Source organism: Heterodontus francisci, chromosome 23 (assembly GCF_036365525.1).
Source record: "Heterodontus francisci isolate sHetFra1 chromosome 23, sHetFra1.hap1, whole genome shotgun sequence".
Taxonomy (NCBI): Eukaryota; Metazoa; Chordata; class Chondrichthyes; order Heterodontiformes; family Heterodontidae; genus Heterodontus; species Heterodontus francisci.
This window is the reverse complement of record NC_090393.1, coordinates 68,091,059-68,108,056: the sequence shown is the minus strand read 5'-3', so window position 1 is coordinate 68,108,056 and position 16,998 is coordinate 68,091,059. Positions and strand designations below refer to the sequence as shown.

Below are 16,998 nucleotides of genomic sequence, written 5' to 3'. Positions count from 1 at the left end.
GGAGCATAAGTTGGGAGCATATGCTGGCAGGGAAGGGCACGGTCGAAATGTGGAACTTTTTCAAGGAGCAGATAGTAGGGGCCATTGATAAGCATGTCCCTGTCAGACAGGGAAGGGATGGTCATGTGAGGGAACCGTGGTTGACAAGAGAGGTTGAGAGTCTTGTTAGGAAGAAGAAGGATGCGTATATAAGGTTGAGGAAAAAGGGCACAGGCATAGCTCTGGAGGGATACAAGATGGCCAGGAAGGATCTGAAGAAAGGGATTAGGAGAGCTAAGAGAGGGCATGAAAAATGCTTGGCGGGTAGGATAAAAGAAAACCCCAAGGCCTTTTACGCGTATGTCAGAAATATGAGGATGACTAGGGGGACCGTAGGTCCGGTCAAGGACAATAGCGGGAGACTGTGTGTTGAGCCGGAAGAGATAAGTGAGGTTTTGAATGAGTACTTCTCTTCGGTATTTACGAATGAGAAGGGGTGTATTACTGAAGAGGACGGTGTGAAACAGACTGGTAAGCTCGAGGAAGTGCTCGTTAGGAGGGAAGATGTGTTGGGGTTTTTGAATAACTTGAAGATAGACAAGTCTCCCGGGCCTGACGGGGTATATCCAAGGATGTTATGGGAAGCAAGGGATGAAATTGCAGAGCCGCTGGCAATGATCTTTTCATCTTCTCTGTTGACGGGGGTGGTACCAGGTGATTGGAGGGTGGCAAATGTTGTGCCCCTGTTCAAGAAAGGGAATAGGAACAACCCTGGGAATTACAGGCCAGTTAGTCTTACTTCGGTGGTAGGCAAGTTGATGGAAAAGGTGCTGAGGGATAGGATTTCTGAGCATCTGGAAAGACACTGCTTGATTCGGGACAGTCAGCACGGTTTTGTGAGGGGTAGGTCTTGCCTCACAAGCCTGATTGAATTCTTTGAGCAGGTGACCAAGCAAGTGGATGAGGGTAAACCAGTGGATGTGGTGTACATGGATTTTAGTAAGGCATTTGATAAGGTCCCCCATGGTAGACTTATGGAGAAAGTCAGGAGGCATGGGATAGTGGGGAATGTGGCCAGTTGGATTAAGAATTGGCTAACTGATAGAAGGCAGAGAGTGGTCTTAGATGGTAAATACTCAGCCTGGAGCCCAGTTACCAGTGGCGTGCCACAGGGATCAGTTCTGGGTCCTCTCCTGTTTGTGATTTTTATTAACGACTTGGATGAGGAAGTCGAAGGGTGGGTCAGTAAATTTGCAGATGATACAAAGGTTGGTGGAGTTGTGGATACCGAGGAGGGCTATTGTCGTCTGCAAAGGGACTTGGATAGGTTGCAGTGCTGGGCTGAAAAGTGGCAGATGGAGTTTAACCCTGAAAAGTGTGAGGTCGTCCATTTTGGAAGGACAAACACGAATGCAAAATACTGGGTTAACGGTAGGGTTCTTGGGCATGTGGAGGAGCAGAGAGACCTTGGGGTCTATGTGCATAGATCGTTGAAAGTTGCAACTCAAGTGGATAGGGCTGTGAAGAAGGCATATGGGGTGTTAGCGTTCATTAGCAGAGGGATTGAATTTAAGAGCCGTGAGGTGATGATGCAGCTGTACAGGACCTTGGTAAGGCCTCATTTGGAGTACTGTGTGCAGTTCTGGTCGCCTCATTTTAGGAAGGATGTGGAAGCCTTGGAGAGGGTGCAGAGGAGATTTACCAGGATGTTGCCTGGAATGGAGAATAAGTCTTACGAGGAAAGGCTGAACATTCTAGGCCTCTTCTCATTAGAACGGAGAAGGATGAGGGGTGACATGATAGAGGTTTATAAGATGATCAGGGGAATAGATAGGGTAGACAGTCAGAAACTTTTTCCCCGGGTGGAGCAAAGCGTTACAAGGGGTCATAAATTTAAGGTGAAGGGTGGGAGATATAAGGGGGATGTCAGGGGAAGGTTCTTTACCCAGAGAGTGGTCGGGGCATGGAATGCCTTGCCTGGGGAAGTTGTTGAGTCAGAAACTTTAGGGACTTTCAAACGGCTTTTAGATAGGTATATGGATAAAGGAGAATGATGGGGTATAGATTAAATTGTCCTTGACAGAGGACAAAGGATCGGCACAACATCGTGGGCCGAAGGGCCTGTTCTGTGCTGTATTTTTCTATCTATGTTCTATGTTCAGCCGTTCTTGCCCCATAGAACTAATTTCTTCCCATCTCAACTTTTTTTTTTCTTCCCTTGTCCAGTCTCTTCCCAGCTACATGCACAGCTCTTATGATGCCTGCCACCAGTTTAACAAATTCCAGTTTCCTGGCCCTAACTGTGTCCCTTTCATCATGGGTGTCCAATCCCCCTACACCTCCGTCCCCCTCCAGGACAGCCACAGGGCTCTCTGCTTCTTCCTTGAATGGAAGCTCAACCAGTCCCCGTCCATCATCACCCTCCTCTGCCTGGCTGAACTTATTCTCACATTGAATAACTTCTCCTTTTACTCCACTCACTGTCCTAGCTATAATAAAAATAAAATACTGCAGGTGCTGGAAATCTGAAACAAAAACAAAAAGTGCTGAAAATATTCAGCAGGTCCAACAGCATCAGTGGAGAGAGAAGCAAAGTTAATGTTTCAGGTCTGCAACCTTTCATCGTTCTGAGAGTATTTCTTTCAATTTAGCATACTCTATTCGCTGCTCATGATACGATTGACCCCCGTGCTTCCAGTCACCTGTCATTTTAATTTTCCACTCCACTTCAACTCTGACCCCTCTGTCCTCAGCTGCCTACACTGTTACAATGAAGCTGAACACAAGTTTGAGGAACAGCATCTCTTTCGATTCGACACTTCACAGCCTTCAGAACTCTGCGCTGAATTCAATTTCAGATAATCTCTGCCCCTGTTTTTACAACGGCAGCTGTTGGTGATGCTTCTGCTATTTTCCACTTGCATCTCCTCTAGACCCATCTTCTGTTTCTTCACTTGTCCTGGTAAAGGTGCATTTACACTACAGTTGTAGCATTCGTGTAAAACAGTTTGGTTTCAGATCAATGATAAAAAGTTGTAAGACTGAAGCAGATTGAAATTTCCTTCTTCATTCATTCACTCTTACAGTGACTTTGGATGAGGCATATGAATGGGCAGATGGTGGCGCAGGGCGTAATGCCACTAAACTAGTAATCCAGAAGTTCAGGCCAATACCCTGGGGACACTGGTTCAAATTCCACCACGGCAGCAGAAGGAATTTAAATTCCATTAACTAATAAAATTGAAAGCTAGTCTCAGTAATCTGCCGTGAAACTATCATCGGTTGTCGTAAAAATCCATCTGGTTGACCCAGGGTATTTCTCTGGGGACATGAGTTCGACTTCCACCACAGCAGAAGGTGGAATTTGAATTTAATTAATAAAAATCTGGAATTAAAAAAACTAGTCTAATGATGGCCATAAAACCATTGTTGATTGTTGTAAAAACCCATCTGGTTCACTAATGTCCTTTTTAGGGAAGGAAATCTGCTGTCCTTATCTAGTCTGGCCTACATGTGACTCCAGACCCACAACAATGTGGTTGAATCCTAACTGCCCTCTGAAATGGCCTAGCAAGCCACTCAGTTGTCAAGGGCAATTATGGATGGGCAGCAAATGCTGGACTTTCCAATGATGCCTACATACCATTAAAGAATTTTTAAAAAGCTATCTCAGTGATGTTTGCCTGATGCCTGTGCAACTACCATATAACAAAGCTCGACAAGCTTCATGTGCAACAAAAGTAGACTCATTCAAATGCTGTGCAAATAACATAACATAGAGACTCTTGGAGTGTGAGAAAGCAGAGAATACATTGCTTCTGTATCTGTCACTGTTCAAAATTCACACCAACAGAAGACAGTTGTATTGGTTCCTGCGATACCAATGTGTTTGTGAATCTATACAAATATATTGCCAAAATTAACTGGGAACAGACTTAAGACTGACCTCCCTCCCCACCCCCATATTACTGGACATGTTCCTCCTTTCATTCATTACCTTTCTTACAACTTGTTGATTATCCCTGCATGCAGTGTCCACAACTTCTTACTGGAACTACAGAAGTCACAATCTAAAAATCTAGTTGTCTGTACCCACACAATTTAAATGTATGTATTACATGCTCTGTTATTAAGCTCCGTGGGACTGCCCATCTTGGATGCATTTTTACCTATCCAATCTCAGCAGAGCATCCACAACACTCGCTTCTCTTCCTGTCTCCACACAGTTACGTACTGAGTCCCCAAGGATCTATCCTTAGCCCCTCTTCTTCCTCATCCATGTGCAATTATCTGCAGCTGGATCAGTTTCCACACGCTCTATCTCCTCACCCCTCCAGTATCTCTGTGTTGTCAAACCGCTTATACAAAATTCAGTCTTGATGACATGCAATTTCCTCGAGTTAAGCATTGGGAAGGCCACAAACTCTGTACCCTTCCCATCCCCAGCCACTGTTTCAGACTGAACCAGGCTCTTTGCAAACTTGGCATCCTTTTTGATCCCATGCTGAGCCGAGCTTCTAACCTCATACTCTCTCCATCATCAGGAAGCCCTGCTTCTATCTCTGTCATTCTCTGCCTCTACCTCAGCCCAGTTGTTCTTGAAAGCCTCATCGATGCCTTCGTCACCTCCAGATTTGTTAACCCCAGTGATCTTTTGGCTGACCTTCCATGTTCTACCCTCTGTAAACTTGAGGTCATCCAAAGGGTCGCTACCAGTATCCTATCCCTCATTAAGTCTCACTCACACATCACCCTTGTGCTCCTTAATTTACATTGGTTCCCGGTTTACCCCAGTACCTCAGATTTAAAATTCTCGTCCTTTGTTTAAATCCCTTCATGGCCTTGCCCATCCTATCTGTGTAACTTCCGACACGCCCTTCTTTCAAATTCTCTATTCCTCCAGATCTCAATGGATTGGCTTATGTGAAATGCTGCTGCCTTTTGATGCTGTTCCTAGCTGCAATCTGAATGACTATTTCATGTTTCTGTAGGATTTGTTAAAACACACACCAACCAGTCATCCAGATCATCCTTTGCTGCAAGATGCTCTCCGTATTTCACAGAACTTCCTGTCCAGCATTAATGAAGAGATCACTCCCAGGAGACAGTCTATGACTGTAAAGAAAGGCGAGGTGAGTTCCTTTATCAACCCACAAGCATATGTTAATCTGTAGCTCATTCTGGTTACTTCATTTTGCGAACTAGATATAATTGCTCCCAAATGGAAGCATATTTTCACTTGTTATCTTGTTAAAGGTATATCACAATCTCTGTTTAACAGTTCTCTTAACACCTTCAATGGCTAGATGATGCACGGTGATTTGGACTGCAGTATACGCAAAATTATGTCAATTAATTCATAGAACTGGCTAATTCAATTTTTGTGTTAAACCAAACTTGAATTATCAGACATAGACTGTATTTATTAAATTTGCTTTTGTAAGGTTCAAGTGCACATAGGTTTACTACTATTCTTAAAGCATTGGCTATCTTTTTCAGCCACAAAACTAAACAAATATATCAGATATCAGTGGAATCCAGTGAGGATGTGTCGAACTCAAACTGAATCGTATCTTTCTCTCAGAAAGAAATCTTTGTCACACGTGGTCAATGCTTACAAGTCTGCTGTACTGACTGTAAGGTTTGCATGTGTGATATTCTGTTTAGACTTTGGTCGTTGACTTTGGACGTTCCTTTACAATTTGTTTTATTTATATAACCAGAACATGCAGCCACAGGTTCTATAAACATCAAAATTCTATCTCTACCACAAATGGGTCTTATGTCCATCTTTCTTGGCTGTTAAAACTTTTAACAAAACATACTAAAATCTGATTTTTTCATCTTGCGAACAAAGTGATTCTTGACAACACAGCCGGCTGCTGACATCATCAGACTGCGCCAAGCTGCGCACATGCGCAAACTGGCTCCTGCTCTCTGCGTGTGCGCAGCGTTCCGCATTGTCAGGACTGTTTGGCGTGTGCGATAGTTGATGCGTTGGTTTTAATTTTCCAGATTCGGGGAAGGTTCATTAGATTGGAAAATAGCAAATGTAACACCTTTATTCAAAAAGGGAGGAAGACAGAAAGCAGGAAACTACAGGCCAGTTAGCTTAACATCTGTCATAGGGAACATGTTAGAAGGTATCATTAAAGATGTTCTAGCAGGGCACTAAGAAAAATTTAAGGTAATCAGGCGGAGTCAGCATGGTTTTGTGAAAGGGAAATCATGTTTAACCAATTTATTAGAGTTCTTTGAAGAAATAACATGTGCTGTGGATAAAGGGGAGGCTTCTGGTAAGGTGCCACATCAAAGGTTATTGCGGAAAATAAAAATTCATGGTGTAAGGGGTAGAAGATAGATAGTAGATTGGCTAGCTAGCAGGAAACGGAGAGTAGGCATAAATGGGTCACTTTCTGGTTGGCAAGATGTAACGAGTGATGTGCCACAGGGATCAGTGCTGGGGCTTCAACGTTTTACAATTTATATGGATTGAGAATTAGTTGACAGATCGGAAACAGAGGGTAGGAATAAACGGGTCTTTTTCCGGTGGCAGGCAGTGACTAGTAGGGTACCACAGGGATCAGTGCTTGGGCCCCAGCTATTTACAATCTATATTAATGACTTGGGTGAGGGAACTAAATGTAACATTTCCAAGTTTGCAGACAACACAAAGCTGGGGGGGAATGTGAGCTGTGAGGAGGATGCAAAGAGGCTCCAATGTGATTTGGACAAGTTGGATGAGTGGACAAATGCATGGCAGATACAGTATAATGTGGATAAATGTGAGGTTATCCACTTTGATAGCAAAAACAGGAAGGCAGATTATTATCTGAATGGCTATAAACTGAGAGAGGGGAATATGCAATGAGACCTGGGTGTTCTCGTACACAAGTCGCTGAAGGTAAGATTGCTGGTGGAACTGGCTGTAAAAAAGGCAAATGGTATGTTGGCCTTCATAGCGAGAGGATTCGAGTACAGGAGCAAGGATGTCTTGCTGCAATAATACAGGGGCTTGGCGAGGCCATGCCTGGAATATTGTGAGCAGTTTTGGTCTCCTTATCTGAGGAAGGATGTTCCTGCTACAGAAGGAGTGCAGCGAAGATTTACTAGGCTGATTCCTGGGATGGCGGGACTGACGTATGAGGAGAGATTGAGTCGGTTAGGATTATATTCGCTGGAGTTCAGAAGAATGAGACGGGATCTCATAGAAACCTATAAAATTCCAGCAGGACTTGACAGAGAAGATGCAGGAAGGATGTTCCCAATTTATGGGGGAGTCCAGAACCAGGGGTCATAGTCTAAGGATACAGGGTAAACCTTTCAGAACTGAGATGAGGAGAAATTTCTTCACCCAGAGAGTGATGAGCCTGTGGAATTTACTACCACAGAAAGCAGTTGAGGCCAAAACATTGTATGGGTCTAAAGGGATCAAAGGATATGGGGGGAAGCGGGAACAGGTTACTGAAATAAAAACAAGGAATGCTGGAACTACTCAGCAGGTCTGGCAGCATCTGTAGAAAGAGAAGCAGAGTTAACGTTTCGGGTCAGTGACCCTTCTTCGGAACAGGTTACTGAGTTGGATGAACAACCATGATCATAATGAATGACAGAGCAGGCTCAAAGGGCCGAATGGCCTACTCCTATTTTCTATGTTTCTATGATTCGCTGGCGTTCGCCAGAGCTGGCGGGCAGCCATAAAGGCGGGGCTAAAGTGTGGCGAGTCGAAGAGACTTAGCAGTTGGCAGGAAAAAAGACAGAGGTGCAAGGGGAGAGCCAACTGTGTAACAGCCCCAACAAACAAATTTTTCTGCAGCACCTGTGGAAGAGCCTGTCACTCTATAATTGGCCTTTATAGCCACTCCAGGCGCTGCTTCACAAACCACTGACCACCTCCAGGCGCTTACCTATTGTCTCTCGAGATAAGGAGGCCAAAGAAGATGATTCTATGTTTCATGATCATAATTAGACTATCTTTTAATTCCAGATTGATTAATTGAATTTAAATATCACCATCTCCGTGGTGGGATTCGAACCCATGTCCCCAGAGCATTAGCCTGGGCTCTGGATTACCCGTCCAGTGACATTACCACTACACCACCTCCTCTTCACTAGAGCAGCACGTTCTGGAACCAACCAGAGAGCAGGTTATATTAGACTTGGTATGGTATAATGTGACGGGATTAATTATTGACTTCAGAGTAAAGGCACCTCTAGGTAGCAGCGACCACAATATGGTTGAATTTTACATCCAGTTTGAAAGAGAGAAGAGTGAGTCTAAGACTAGTATTTTAAACTTAAATACGGGCAAATATGTGGGCATGAAAGCTGAGCTAGCTGAAGTGAACTCTGTTACTAGGCTAGGAGATAGATCAATAGAGAAGCAGTGTGGACATTTAAGGGGATATTTCAGAATACTCAGGATAAGTATATTCCTACTGTAAAGAAAAATTCTAAAGGGAGGACCCACCATCTGTGTTTAACTAAAGAAGTTAAGGAAAGCATCAAACCCAAGGAACAAACATATAATTGCGCAAAGATGAGTGTCAGGTCAGATGATTGGTTAGAATATGAAGAATGGCAGAGAATGATTAAAAGGTTAATCAGGAGAAAGAAATTAGAGTATGAGAGCAAGCTAGCTATAAATGTAAAAACAGATGGCAAGAGTTTCTACAGGTATTTATAAAGGAAAAGAGTAAGTATTGGTCCTCTAGAGAATGAGAATGGGGAGTTAATAGATAATCAGAAAATAGTAGATGAAATGAACAAATATTTTGCTTCTGTCTTTGTGATGGAGGATACAAAAAACATTCTAGTAAAAGCTGTAAATCAAGAAGGAAGAGAGGAACTTGGGGAAATTACAATCACCAGAGAAGCAGTACTGAGCAAATTGGTGGACCTGCGGGCTGACCAGTCCCCGAATCCTGATGGGCTTCATCCTTGGGTATTAAAAGAAGTGGCTTATGAGGTAGTAGATGCGATGGTGTTACTTTTTCAAAATTCGTTAGATTCTGGAACGTTTCCATCAGACTGGAAAGTAGCAAACATAACCCCTCTATTCAAGAAGTGGGGGAGGCAGAAAACAAGTAACTATAGGCCAGTTGGCTTGACGTCTGACGTGGGGAATATGTTAGAATTGATCATTAAGGAGGCTGCTTAGAAAAACTCTAAGTAATCGGGAGTAGGCAGCATGGTTTTGTTGAAGGGAAATCATGTTTAACCACTTTATTGGAGTTCTCTGAAGGAGTAACTTGCGCTGTGGATAAAGGGGAGCCTGTTGACGTACTGTACTTGGATTTCCAGAAGGCATTTGACAATGTGCCACATAAAAGGTCATTGCACAAAGTAGGAGCTCATGGTGTAGGGGGTAACAAATTAGTATGGATAAAAGATTGGCTGGCTGGCAGAAAAGAGAAAGTATGCATAAATGGGTCCTTTTCTGAGTGGCAGGGTGTGACGAGTAGAGCCTGGTAGGGGTCTGTGCTGGGGCCTCAACTTTTTACAATTTATATCAATGACTTAGATGAGGGAATCTCATGGTAACTAAATTTGCAGATGACACAAAGTTAGGTAGGAAAGTATGTTGTGAAGAGGACATAAGGAGGTTGCAGACCGATATAGATATGTTGAGTGAGTGGGCAAAAATTTGGCAGATGGAGTATAATGTGGGAAAATGTGAAGTTGTTCACTTTGGCAGGAAGAATAAAAAAGCAGAGTATTACTTAAGTGGAGAACGACTGCTGAATTCTGAGGTGCAGAGGGATCAAGGTGTTCTAGTGCATGAGTCACAAAAAGTTAGTATGCAGGTACAGCAAGTAATAAAGAAGGCTAATGGAATGCTATTGAAAGTAAAAGTAAGGATGTTATACTGCAGTTATGCAGGACATTGGTAAGACCACATCTGGAATATTGTGTGCAATTTTGGTCTTTATGGAAGAATGTAAATGCATTGGAGGCGGTTCAGAGGAGGTTTACTAGATTGATACCTGGAATGAGCGGGTTGTCTTACGAGGAAAGGTTGAACAGACTGTGCTTGTTTTCACTGGAGTTTAGAAGAGTGAGGGGAGACTTGCTTGAAGTTTATAAGATCCTGAACGGTCTTGACGAAGTGGATGTGGAAAGGATGTTTCCTCTTGTGGGTGAGTCCAGAACTAGAGGCACTGTTTTAAAATTAGAGGTCGCCCTTTTAGGTCAGAAATGAGGAGAATCTTTTTCTCTGAGGGTTGTGCGACTTTGGAACTCTGCCTCAAAGGTGGTGGATGCAGGGTCATTCAGTATTTATAAGGCTGAGATAGATAGATTCTTGTTAGGCAAGGGAATCAAAGGTTATCGGGAGTGTGGAATTCGAGACACAAACAGATCATCCATAATCTTATTGAATGGCAGAGCAGGCTCGAGGAGCCGAATGGCCTACTTCTGCTCCTTGTTTGTATGTTGCTTCCGAGTCGGACTGAAAACATACTGATCAAGGAAATTCTCCTGAACACATTTCAGGAACTCCTCCCCCGCCTTTCCCTTTACTCAAACATTATCCCAATTGATAGTTAGGGTAATTAAAGTCCCCCTGTATCACCATTCTATAGTTGTTGTACATCTCTGTGATTTCCCTGCAGATTTACCCCTCTATATCTCTCTCATTATTTGGAGGCCTACAGAATACCCCAGTAGCATGATCATCCCCTTTTTGCTTCTCCGCTCTAACCAAATGGATTCTGTCTTTGCTAAGGACATCCTCTCTTTCCAACACTACAATGTCTTCACTAATCAGTACTGCAACCCCAGCTCCCTCTTTACCTTCCTATCTTTGCTGAACTCTTTGTATCTTTCAATATTAACCGTTGATCATTTTTAAGCCACGTTTCTGTTATTGCCATTACATCATATTCCCACACGGCTATTTGTACTTGTAGCTCACTAACCTTGTTTACCACACTCCGTGTGTTTACAGACATGCATTGTAAACATGTTTTTGCATTCCTCATAGACCTTCTTGGTCTGCTCTTATCTAATATGGTACTACTTCATTCTCTGGTACTATCCAACACTGTCACTTTATGCACCTTATTCCTCTTTTCTACTTCTATATGCTGGTGCCCATTTCATTCTTTTTTACTTAACCTGCACCAAACATCATTAACTCCTTAATTCTAAACTGGTATTCAAAATACAGCTTAAGCACTCAAAAATTCCTGTTTACATAAGACTTGCTGCTGCTTTCCCAATCTCATCACTTTAGATCACCAATAATTTCAGTTCATCTATGCACTTGCAAATTCTGGAGTTGCACAGTGATATCCAAACAGGGTGACACAGGACATCTTGACGACAGTCCATGTGATGTTTCGAAAGTGTTACGAGTGTTTCCATTTTTTTGTTAAAATTTGAAAATTGTTACGACCAGGTGAGAAAGATGTCTAGGGGTATGTTACTGTCTTCACCTGGTCTTAATGTAACAGGGTTTAATTTTAAACACACGGTGTTCTGATCTCCCCCTTTGCTGAATCCTGGTTCACCACTTTCCAATTATAAGGCAAAGAAATGAGCATAAACAGGCTTTCTTAGGTTTGAAGAAGAAAAGTGAAATTTATTAAACCTTAAACTTAAACTCTAATACGGTTAATGCCTATGAATATACAATGCACTCACACTAGCATGCACATGCGATACACACATGCAAATAGGGACAGAAAAGAGCAGAAGAAAAATAAAATGGTGAGGTTTGAGGCCATATCAGAAGAGTTTCTTGTTTACTGTGCTTCGAGCTCACTGTAGTCCTTTCGTAAGTAGTTTTGATTTTCGTTGGGGCCCAGTATTCTTTTTTAACCTTGTTCACTGTAGGAGACATTTCTCTCTCGGGGTTCATGCGTCTTCAATGGCTTCTGAAGCTGGTGAGAGCAGACAGGAGAGAGGTGTTCTCAGTCCAGGAGAAAACAGCTTTCTGATTTCAAATTCCTTGTTGGAAGTTCAAATTCAAAAATCTCTTAACAGTTAGTTAGTCATGTGACTCAAACTGGTCCAGCCACATCTATTTGTGTATTCAGTCAGCTTAGCAGTTAACCTGAAATGCTGGCCTTTCCACCTTCAACGTCTGGTAATCAAAAGTCCGTTGTGGATTAAATTGGAGCAGGGAATAGCCCCTTTGTCCTTTGAAATACTGTCTGTTGATATGCTAATGTCTCCCTCCAGCCAAAGTCTCCAATTCCTTTTTAAAGCAAGTTCTTTCTTCAACAACAGTCAAAAATCATTGTTCATGTGGCGAAATTAATTTTCCTCATTCTTGGCAGGTGGGGGGCTTGCCTGACAGAATTTATATTTTAAAACTTGAAAAGGTTTTGGATAGATGTTGGAACTTTGGGTGTTTTTTTAAAAAAGGTTACTGGAAGATTTGGACTCAGTTTGAACTATGAACAGTTACTGGAAGGCACCTGTTTTCAAATAAGTACCCAGCAGGGGCTGTTTTGACTTGGAGAGATGCTTACAAAGTCACAAGCCAAGATTTATAGATGTCATGAGACTGGGTTTTTGGAAAGTTTTGGTTTCATTTTGAACCATTACAACAAACAGTTGGTGTTTGGCCTGAAACAGAAGAAGACCCTGCTAATCTGTCTCTTGAAAACCAATCCTGTATCTCCAGTGTGTCAGATTCCTATTTCCTCCTGCATTTGAAGAAAGCCTGCATGTTTAAAGAACATGCATGTCAAATGTGTGGAACTGAAACCTTTGTTGCTGCATTTCTGCTGTAAGACTTATTTGGAGCCTCTGTAGCTGCATCTCTTGGAAAGCCTACTGAAACTGATCTTCAACATGACCTGAAAGCACTATTCTAGGAAGATCCCATTAACAGCCGTCAGCACGCCTTTGGAACGCCTAATCAAAACAAAGGACATCTTTCCATACTTTCTTTTCAGCCGAAGTGATTTATTTTATTCCTTCTCGTGGATTCGAGTACAGCAGCAGGGATGGCTTGCTGCAGTTATACAGGGCCTTGGTGAGGCCACATCTGGAATATTGTGTGCAGTTTTGGTCTCCTTATCTGAGGCAGGATGTTCTTGCTATAGAGGGAGTGCAGCAAAGGTTTACCAGACTGATTCCTGGGATGCTGGGACTGACGTACGAGGAGAAATTGAGTCGGTTAGGATTATATTCGCTGGAGTTCAGAAGAGTGAGGGGGGATCTCATAGAAACCTATAAAATTCTAACAGGACTTGACAGGGTAGATGCAGGACGGATATTCCCGATGGTGGGGGAGTCCAGAACCAGGGGTCATGGTCTAAGGATACGGGGTAAACCTTTCAGGACTGAGATGTGGTGAAATTTCTTCACCCAGAGTGTGAAATTTGCTACCACAGAAAGCAGTTGAGGCCAAAACATTGTATGTTTTCAAGAAGGAGTTAGATATAGCTCTTGAATCTAAATGGATCTAAGGGTATAGGGCGAAAGCGGGAACAGGCTACTGAGTTGGATGATCAGCCATGATCATAATGAATGGCGGAGCAGACTTGAAGGGCTGAATGGCCTACTCCTGCTCCTATTTTCTATGTATTTCTTTGTAACAGCTGTAAACAAATATTTCTTTTATTTTTTCCAGTTAACCGGTGTGTATGTGTGTGTGAGGGCTAGTATAAATAGGGGCTTTAATATTGCAATTTATGCCTTTGTTTTGCTTTATTATTGGTTAAGACTTGTTTAATAATAAATGGATAATTTGGTTGTTTATTAAAGAAACCTGGTTGGTTTTCTGGGGAAAAATAGAGTACATGATTGACTGTATCAGTAAGTGGGAAAATTTAAAGATGTGTTGTGACCTGTGGAGAAGTGGGACTAGAATAAACAGTGTACTCCTCATGCCCCGGTCATCACAACAGGAATATCAAAGGAGTACACGATTAATGGGAAAATACTGCGAAATGTAGAGGAAATAAGGGACCTTGGAGTGAATGTCCACAGATACCTGAAGGTAGCAGGACAGATCGATAAGGTGGTTAAGAAGGCATGTGGAATCCTTTCCTTTATTAGCCGAGGTATAGAATACAAGAGCAAGGAGGTTATGCTGGAACTGTATGACTCATTGGTTAGGCCACAGCTTGGGTATTGTGTGCAGTTTTGGTCACCTCATTACAGGTAGGATGTAATTGCACTAGAGAGGGTACAGAGGAGATTTACGAGGATTTTGCCAGGACTGGAAAAATGTAGCTATGAGGAAAGATTGGAGAGGCTGGGGTTGTTCTCCTTGGAACAGAGAAGGCTGAGGGGAGATCTGATTGAAATGTACAAAATTTTGAGGGGCCTGGATAGAGTAAAGGTGAAGGGTCTATTCACCTTAGCAGTGACGAGGGGGCATAGATTTAAAGTGATTGGTAGAAAGCTTAGAGGGGAGATGAAGAAAAGCTTTTTCACCCAGAAGGTGGTGATCGTCTGGAATTCACTGCCTGAAAGGGTAGTTGAGGCAAAGACCCTCAACTCAGTCAAAAGGAGCCTGGATATGCACCTCAAGTGCCGTAATCTGCAGGGCTACGGACCAAATGCTGAAAGGTGGGATTAGAATAGGTGGATCGTTTTTCGGCCGGCACAGACACGATGGGCCAAGTGGCCTCTTTCTGTGCCTTAAACTTTCTATGATTCTATGGTAAGTTCCACATCCCACTGGCTTCTAAATATGCATATCCTCATCAATGCTGGTCCACCATCATTAAAAGCACCAACAAATGACCTCTAATTGCGGTGCACTATATAAAAAATGTTTCAGATGGTCACATTTCTCTGTAAAAGAAATTGATGTGCTTGTTCAAACAGAGTGCTTAACCCTCTTATACTCTTGGATGCTGTTTACATTAATCATTCAAATTTGAAAGAGATATTGCTCTGGTATAAGGGACTTGGGCTTACATCTGGAAGGATGCATTATTTGCCCCTGCTTCTGATTTGTAAAACAGCATGCCTCGTCTGGTGGTGAATGCTTGATGTTATTCAGTAACCTGTCAACTGTGGATCAGTATCGCTCACAGATATCAATTCAGTCATGTATCCTAAAACTTAAGGCACAATTTTCAGAGCTACTAGGAACATAGGAAATAGGAGCAGGAGTAGGCCATTCGGCCACTCGAGTCTGCTCTAAATTCAACTAGACATCTTTACCTCAATGCTGTTTTCCCACACTATCCCCCTATCCCTTGATATCTTTAATATCTGAAAATCTATCGATCTCTGTTTTGTACATACTCAGTGACTGAGCCTCCACAGCCCTCTGGGGTAGAGTATTCCAAAGATTCTCCACCCTTGGAATGAAGAAATTCCTCCTCATTTCAGTCCTAAATGCCCTACCTCTTATTCTGAGACTGTGTTCCCTGGTTCTAGACACCCACCCCAGCCAGGGGAAACCTCCTTCCTGCATCTACCCTGTCAAGCCCTGTAAGAACTTCGTATGCTTCAATGAGATCACTTCTCATTCTTCTGAAATCTAGAGCATACAGGCCCAGTCTTCTCAATCTTTCTTCATAGGTCAATCCGCCATCCCAGGGATCAGTCTGGTGAACTTTTGTTGCACTCCCTCTATAACAGTGTATCGTTCCTTGGGTAAGGAGACCAAAACTGTACACAGTATTCCAGGTATGATCTCACCAAGGCTCTATACAATTGCAACAAGACTTCTTTACTCTCTGTACTCAAATCCTCTTGCAATTCAACATACCATTTTCCCTCTTAATTGCTTGCTGCACCTGCATGTTAGCTTTTAGTGACTTATGAACAAGACACCCAGGTCCTTTTTGACATCAACACTTCCCAATCTCGCTCCATTTAAGAAATACTCAGCATTTCTGTTTTTCCTACCAACTTCACATTTTTCCACATTAAATTCCATCTGTCATATTTTTGTCCACTCACTTAACCTGTCTAAAGCCTCTTTGCATCCTCCTCACAACTGACATTCCCACCTAGTTTTATGTCATCAGCAAATTTGGAAATATTACATTTGGTTCCCACATCCAAATCATTGTGAGGAGCATGCAAAGAGGCACCTCACAACAGGTCAATCTCAGGTTGGCAAGCAGGGACCAGTGGGGTACTTCAAGGATCAATGCTGGGGTCACAGCTATTCACAATCTACATCAATGATTTGGATGTGGGAACCAAATGTAATATTTCCAGATTTGTTGATGACACAAAACTAGGTGGGAATGTCAGTTGTGAGGAGAATGCAAAGAGGCTTCAAGGGGATTTAGACAGGTTAAGTGAGTGGGAAAAAAATATGACAGATGGAATTTAATGTGGAAAAATGTGAAGTTATCCACTTTGGTAGGAAAAACAGAAATGCTGAGTATTTCTTAAATGGAGAGAGATTGGGAAGTGTTGATGTCAAAAGGGGCCTGGGTGTCCTTGTTCATAAGTCACTAAAAGTTAACATGCAGATGCAGCAATTAGGAAGGAAAATGGTATGTTGGATTGCAAGAGGATTCATGACAAGTCTGTTGTGTTTTTTGAGGATGTTGACTCTGCCCAATCCTACCATTATTTCCTAAGTGTCCAGTTATCACATCATTTATAATAGATTCAGGGAACATGGTGGCATAGTGGTGATGTCATTGAACTAGTAATCTAGGGTCCCAGGCCACTGCCCTGGGGACACATGTTCAAATCCCACCACAGCAGCTGGTGGAACTTAAATTAAGGTTACATGGAGAAGGTGGGGGAATGGACCTGAGGGAATTGCTCTTTCAGAGAGCTAGTGTTGACACGATGGGCCGAATGGCCTCCCTCTACACTGTAACGACTCTGTGATCCTAGTATTTTCCCTACTACTGGTGTCAGGCTAACAGGTCTGTAGTTTCCCATTTTCTCTCTCCCTCCTTTCTTAAATAGTGGTGTGATATTTTCTACCTTCCAATCTGCAGGAACCATTCCAGAATCTATAGAATTTTGGAAGATGTCCACCAACACATCCACCTCTTTCAACACTCTGGGATTTAGATCATCAGGTCCAGGGGATTTATCAACTTTCAGTCCCATTAATTTCTCCAGTAC

At 42.7% G+C, this 16,998-nt stretch overlaps 1 protein-coding gene across 2 annotated transcripts in view; it reads left to right on the top strand.

Moving 5' to 3' along the window:
* The window catches only part of si:dkey-91m11.5 (PH_BCR_vertebrate and RhoGAP_Bcr domain-containing protein), a 632,155-nt gene that overhangs the window by 387,137 nt on the left and 228,020 nt on the right, over positions 1 to 16,998 (top strand). For both annotated transcript variants that reach the window (XM_068055461.1, XM_068055460.1), the window contains exon 8: positions 4,971 to 5,111. In XM_068055461.1, the coding sequence (XP_067911562.1) occupies positions 4,971 to 5,111 (141 nt within the window). The remainder of the gene's footprint in view (positions 1 to 4,970; positions 5,112 to 16,998) is intronic.